Here is a 7,353-nt window from a genome sequence, read left to right on the forward strand (position 1 = left end):
CTGCGGCTAATACAACGTAGATAACAACAGCCGAGCAACAATTGCCAATGAGTCAGTTGATAAACAGACCAAAACATTGGTGTGGGTTAACGTAATTTATTAAAATAACCCGGGTATATAAGGATTAAAAACGAAAAGCGACCTGTTCAATATAAAAACGAGACGATGGCAGAAGGCGGTGTCACTCCAGTTTTGGAAAACATAGATTCTGGCAACGTTAGCCCAGCTGAATCGCAAAGTGAAAGTAAAATGGACGGAATGGATGTCCTCTTGGAAAGAATAAGAAGGTAATATTTACTATTTTTGTACATAGCACAGTTTAATGTTATTAATACAGTCGATTAAGGGATTTCGAATCAGTAAGGACAAATCCAGTGCTGTATAAATATTAGGATAGTCAGTTAAATGAAACAATACATGTTCAGGAGCTCATATATATGGACTAGACTTTCAAATAATGATGAGACTTCTGAAGTCCATATATCTTGTTGTTTAAATATACACACTCGTTGTAGGAATTCCGAATCAATTGAAGGTGTTTAGGATCACGTGATATGTTAGGCTGTTTTATCCAATCACTGCATCTTCTATTACCAATCCCTTACAAATGGATTGCCCCAGGGCATTCAATGGAAATGACATTCTATAATTTTATTTATTTTGATATTAATTAAGTGATTTCATAAGTAAATTTAACACCAATAATAAATAAATAATCATGGAAGAATGTTTCAATCTTTTGCATCAAAGAATTCAAAATCAAAGTACATGTACACTTTTTTGGTCATTTTTAATTTCTGTGTCTCATGAGTCTGCCTTGCACATCTCCTAGACTACCATATTGCTTTTCATTACCTGCTTCTGTTAGAAACCTTTCAACAAAACAATTACTGTATATATATATATACCAGTTTTCAGAAAGTATGTACATGTACATGTCTACATGTAACTACAAATGCAAGGTAGACCACCTGTTATGGAATTCATAAAATTATATGACTACCCATTTAATAATCTTCTTGTACATTCATTTTATTGCAGTGAACGACAGAATGAGTTGAGAGAAATCCAGAACAACAACAGACCTGTTACAGGACAAGATAACAGAAATAACATAAACCAGTTCATGAGAAAGAATGCTGAAGTTCGTGAAACGGTCCAGGCTGCAGGAAAAGATAATGTTCCTCTCAATTCTCGCAATGTTGAAGAACACAGACCTGACGCAGTTGTCATTGAGATCCAAGGTGTCTCCCAGCAACAGCGTGTATCCAGCATGCTCCAGACTGCAGGTTTCCGACGGAACTTGGAGAACATTATCCGGGGCAGTATCCGCTCTGTGTCACAGAATCACCGGCCCACACCATCACCCATTCTGACACCAAGAGCACAGGTACGCATTAATTGTATGATACAAAAATTTGGACTTCAATTATATGACAATGTTTTTGGAACGTAACCACTTATTTGAGTGCTTTTGACATAAAAAAATCAAAATCAAATGAGCCCTGATTAAATAAATAATATTATCTATAAGCACAATTTTTTCAGTAAATGCTAATTGATTTCACACAATGAACAAAATTGTGAAGAAAGTTTATAACATCAATTTCATTGACAGACCCCCATCCAAGACACAGTTTCCCCGAGACCCCCATCAGTTGAGCAGCAGAGACGTGACAGTGTGTCTAGCAGAGTGACCACAGCCAGTTCTTCCTCGGCAAGTTCACGGGCATCATCCATTGGCCCTGTAGACTACAATAGCAGAGTGCAGGACCCTAGAGGTATTAATGCTATTATGTACTCCCAAATGGTTGTGTTCTCCAAAAATTGAAAAAGAGTATACTTATGTGATTGCATTTGGTTTAGCGGAGGTATAGTACCAGGGTATTACGGTAGATACTTAACTTGTATTTTGGCCCTAATATACACTATCACCAGGTAAATTGATACATTGGATATTACGCATTAAGTTGCCATTTTTGTATTAAGTAACGATTGATTTTGTGATTATTCTTTTCCTTAAAGCCCAGTTACACGCTAATTCTATCTATCTATCTATCTATCTAATTTAGTAGAGCAAAATGATGACTCTACGAAGTTATATTCCACATGTACAATAAAAGAATATTCGTAATGGTTGTATTTGTAACCCTCAAAACTTTTAGAAGCATTAAGTTTTTACTTTATAAAAGAAAGAGACTTATCAATCTGCTTTAAATGATATGAAGATCTGATAAAATCGTCCCACATTTTTAAACAAAAGTTGTTCATTGGCCATTACACGGTCATGTCTTTCAAAAAATAAAATTGAAAATTTCACTCACAAAATCCATTAAACCCTGCCTTAACCTACCAATATAATCAATATAATAAGTACACAGCGATCATACCCTACGTGCAATGATAATATGGTCCCCTCAAGTGTTATTTTTCAAGGATTATGATTCTAACAGTATGTTGTACATATTCCAGGCCTGCTGGGTTCTATATTGAACAATGTCCCTGCAACTCCCCCAGCCCCTCCTATCATCCCGACCCCTGCTGAAAGGTGAGTTTGTGTTGTAACTATAAAGGCTCTTGCGTAAGACAGGCAATTTTAATTTACTTGAGGAACAAGTATAGATCTATATTTTAAAGTGAAAGTAAATGTTTCTTTAGTTTTTAATGTTTGATTGAGAGTGTCAATATAGTTGTGAAATTAGAAAATATTATGTACAACTTAACTCATAATCATCATAATTAAACTAAAATGCTGCAATCATTTCAAATCATGATAATTCTGATTAATGTAGCTATGTCAGCTGATGGCTGAGACATGTAGTTAATGCCAAAGGCAGAACCTTATGTTAATCGAATGTATTTTCCCAAAATGACAGTGCCCAGGAAATCAACTGGCACACGGTAGAGGAATTCCAGCAGGAGGAGCTCGTACAGGAAGTGAGTGAGCTTGTGCACAGGAGACTGGTTACCACCGCACTTGACGGAGAGCTCAGGAATGTCCTCGAGCGCCATCTCAGGGTATGGTTTTTTCCTCTTTTTTTTTCTTTTTTTTCAAGTTAATCTTAAAGTATTGTTATACTCCTGTGTCATGCAACAGCCCCAAAAATAATCACATAATTATAATAAGACAATAAGACACATAGTCACAACATCTTCAAATGATGGCATAACCTGTTAGGTTAAAGGGACTAGACACCATATGTTACAATTGCAAGAAAACAAGAAAATTGTCAAAAACTTACATAAAATTGACATCGTTGTAGACAAAGCATTGAATCTTACTTACTGATGCATCACATCGCTTACGACACATGCATCTTTCACAGTTTAAGAAACGGTGTGTTTTATTAAAATTTCTCATTAGCATTTAGTAAAGCATGTTGTAAAAATGTTATTCTCTACATTCACAGAACCATCTCGAGGCTACAGGTTCAGATGGTGAAAGGGTACAGGAGTTTATTCGATCCATTCCTCAGTCCCAGCTCCACATCCAGAACGACTTCTCAGAACTGGGCATTCCCCCACCTAATGAAAACAACTGGGACAACGTGTCCATTCACAGCGTCACTGCTACAACTGTACCTTACTCACAGGTAGGGATCAGAAACAAGTAGTCTGATGTGTTAGTTTCAACATTGGGCTTAAAACTGGATGAATGAATTTCCTAGTCATTGATTTTGGAAGTTTTTCTCTGAAATATTTAAGATTAAGTCTATATGCCATACATACCCGGCGGGGGGGAAAATCCCCCGCAATTTTTACCCTATTTTTTTTTCAAAACTTGCTTAAGGATGACAGTGGAAAGCATCAATAATATTATGAGTGTGAAATTCCATGAAGGACCATGATGACTAAGTCCAAAAGTAATTGTAATTTGAATGTATTTCTGTATTTATTGTTATATTATAAATGCAGATATTGCGCAAATTTTCGTCGCGTAAAAATCCCCTGGTGTAATATCAAAATCCCCTGGAATTCAGACCAAATCCCCTGGGAAGCCTCTCAGAAATATGGCATGTTACACAAATTATCTCTTCAATTTTGTACAGCTGCTATGTCTACAAACTAAAACTAAGACATGCCAATTCTACAAAATGGTATGCTTATAGTCCATTATAATTCTTGAGTTATTGAAATGTGGCCATAAAGTAACATTGGCCCCAGGTTTTGTTGTTTTGAACTTCCAAGCCTTCACCTTTGGAAGAGTTGTCAGAAATACCATAAATCTTAGTGTATAGGACACACTTTTTCCCCCAGAAATCCCCCCACCCAAAAATGCTTAGTATTAAGCTTTTGACAAAAATTCAGGGTCCATATCTGGCTGTCATTGCTTTAATGAAAATTCCTGTACTGCCAAGGATTCAATTTTGGATTTTATGGCCTATGGATTGATATCCTTCTAAGCATCCGTTAACAAAAGCCCTTGTTTCAAATACTGTATCATTTATGTTTTGCAATCATTGGGCCAATTTTTCACAAATTGTTCGCGTTAACAAAGTGATTAGATTAATGACATCATTTAAGTAATGAATTGCGGGCTTGATGTCATTATCGGGGTATGAACGCAATTGGGGTGGTCTTAGTGTGTGGAGTCCAAAGGACTCCACGCGTACTTTGACCAGCCCAATTGCGTTCATATCCCCGATAATGACATCAACCCCGCAATTCATTCCTTATATTTACACCAACTGTTCATTTTTTTATTTAAGAAACGTTTAAAAAAATATTTAATTTCATTTCGGATTACCTTTTAGTAATCCTTTCTTACCCATTCTGTAAATAGGACGACCCGACTGTTACCGGAAACATTTTTTTCAAATGACGTCACAATAATGCGGGAAAAGATCAACCACTTGAAATCACTTTTAAAAGTAAAATTGAAACACTTTTGGCAACAAAACTTTTAAAATTTAATAACTTAGCACTTTCTAAAATGTTGTTTTATATTTTACGGGACCTGCTGACACAATACAAACAATAATAAGATCAATTTTTTATGTATATTGTTATGCGATGAATTGCGATCCGAAGATGTTGCGTTCATCGATTGATGAACGCAATTGCCGAAAGGCAGTTCATTTAAGGAACGGAAGTTGAGGTGTAAATATTGTGAAATTATGCCTTCTTTTTAAAAACAGAACTTTTACAATGGAAAGAAAATCATGTATTAGGACAATTTCTAAATAAAGTATTTTCCTATCTCCTTCCAGTCGAACCTGCATCTGGGTCGTCAGATAGTCTCATTGAAGGCCCAGCTTGAGGAGATGAAGAACATGATGAAGGTCAGCTTTGACCTGCAGATGGACATACAGCGCTCCATCAGACAGGAAGTAGCCGCCGGGCTGGCTGCCGCTGCTGCTGCAGGTAGGGATGCTCATGTTGTATTGGTTTTATTGTAATAATGGGCGAAAGGTTGGTAACTGTATGTAAGATTTAAAGTCTATTCAAGCTTGAATTTTCTGATTTAAAATGATCTTTCATCTATATGGTTAATCTCATATCTGCAAGATTGTTTATGCTGATTGGTGTGCCAGAAGTGCTATATATGTTAAACATGTAGATGGTCATGTAAGTTGATTTAAATATGCATAATTTCGTCTATTCATTAGTAAATCATGAAATTTAACTTGTATAATTAAAATGAAGCAATATTGTTGTTTTTAAATGTATTGTATTTGTTATACACAGGTGCCCAGGCTCCCCCTCAGACCACACCACAGGTGACGTCCACGCCCGTCAACGACACACACTGCCTCATCTGTCTGGATAACCACAGTGACTCCGTGCTCTACCAATGTGGACACATGTGCGTGTGTTTCCCTTGCGGACGTCACCTCATGGACCGTGGTGCCAAGTGTCCCGTCTGCAGGGCACCCATCAGAGACATTATCCGAGCTTACAAATGTAATCAGGATTGAAGATTGTGATGGGAACTTCCAAATGAAACTAGAGTTGAAGATTGTGATCCTGGCTGCCCATTGAAATAAGGGTTGAAGATTGTGATTTGAGCTTACAAATGGATTGGGGATGATGATTCTCCAATCAGTTGCAATAGGACTTGTTATTGTTATGTTTTAGTAACATAACATCACATTAACAGACCTCCTTATGTACATATAAATGTGTTCTTGCTATTAATTACTTCTTCAGGTCTTTCAAACCAATGCTTGAATTTGTTCTGGAATGATTTGAGATATATATTGCTGTCAGATGTGACTAGTTAACATTATGATGGCAAATAGTGGAATGTTGTTTCTGCTGGCCAGAGTTGATTTTTCATTGTTGTTGCTATTGTTGGCATTATTATAGTTTTGTTATATGAAATAAATTACATATTGTAACTTCTTGCTCATGGTTTTGAATGTTTCCTTTTTCCCATTTAAAAAAAATTATTAACAAATGTTACAGGGACATCAAGGTACTTTTGCTAAAAACCACTTTCAACTTTTACAGCAATTGGTAAAAATACCATTAAACATGAAGGCCACTTTCTAAAAACCAAAAACATCCAACATGAAGGGCAGTTTCTAAAATAGAACAACTTTCAACATTTGTAAAAAAAACATTCCACCTTTATTAAAAAGGCCAATTTGTAAAAATTAAAAACATTCCAAATAAAGGCCACTTTGTTAAAACAATTAAACAGTCAACAGTAAGGCCACTTTGGCAAATTCTACTTAATGAGTGGAAACAGAATGCAGTCCCATTAAAAATTGGCACATGAGCTTGCTAAAACCAAGTTTCATGTCTAAGGTATCATCCTCACAAATATGCCTAGTGACACCATATTATTTTTGTATTATTTGAAAATGTTTTGAGTACAGAAAGGGTAAATATAACAAAAATATTTTTAGGCCTTAAAATAATGCAAAGTATGTAATTAACATCCGATTTCAGTCTTAAAAAATCTCATCAATATTTTACATTAATGTTAATGAAACTAGTGGACAACTAGATTATTTGGTGGTCAGATACCTTAAATTGTCCCTGGTGAATCCAAATGCAATCCCAAGGTACGCCTTCACATACCAAATTTCATAACTTTATACATGTGCATCATTTTGGAAATTATTTTGAGCTCGTCTGTTTCGCAAAGTATTATTGTAGCTACATTGGGCAGAAGCAAACTATTGTTTTCCTAACCTGTTTATTATGCCCCCCTTCGAAGAAGAAGGGTATATTGCTTTGCACATGTCGTTTGGTAGGTCGGTCCGTCGGTAGACCAAAGCTTGTCCGAGTAATAACTCAACAATTCCTAGATGTATGGTCATCAAATTTCATGAGAAGGTAGGGCCTGACCAGTAGGTGACCCCTATTCATTTTAGGGGCCATCAGGTCAAGGTCAAGGTCACA

General features: G+C 36.1%; 1 protein-coding gene across 1 annotated transcript; it reads left to right on the forward strand.

Annotated features, from left to right (window-relative positions):
• Positions 1 to 50: 50 nt before the first annotated feature.
• Positions 51 to 6,347, forward strand: LOC128210364 (uncharacterized). Its single transcript, XM_052914676.1, has 8 exons — positions 51 to 287; positions 1,042 to 1,390; positions 1,619 to 1,781; positions 2,473 to 2,548; positions 2,877 to 3,018; positions 3,411 to 3,593; positions 5,211 to 5,364; positions 5,689 to 6,347. Exons 1-8 carry the CDS (start codon positions 166 to 168, stop codon positions 5,916 to 5,918), a joined length of 1,419 nt encoding a protein of 472 aa, XP_052770636.1. The 5' UTR covers positions 51 to 165; the 3' UTR covers positions 5,919 to 6,347.
• Positions 6,348 to 7,353: the final 1,006 nt, after the last annotated feature.

The sequence above is a fragment of the Mya arenaria genome, chromosome 12, assembly GCF_026914265.1.
Source record: "Mya arenaria isolate MELC-2E11 chromosome 12, ASM2691426v1".
NCBI lineage: Eukaryota > Metazoa > Mollusca > Bivalvia > Myida > Myidae > Mya > Mya arenaria.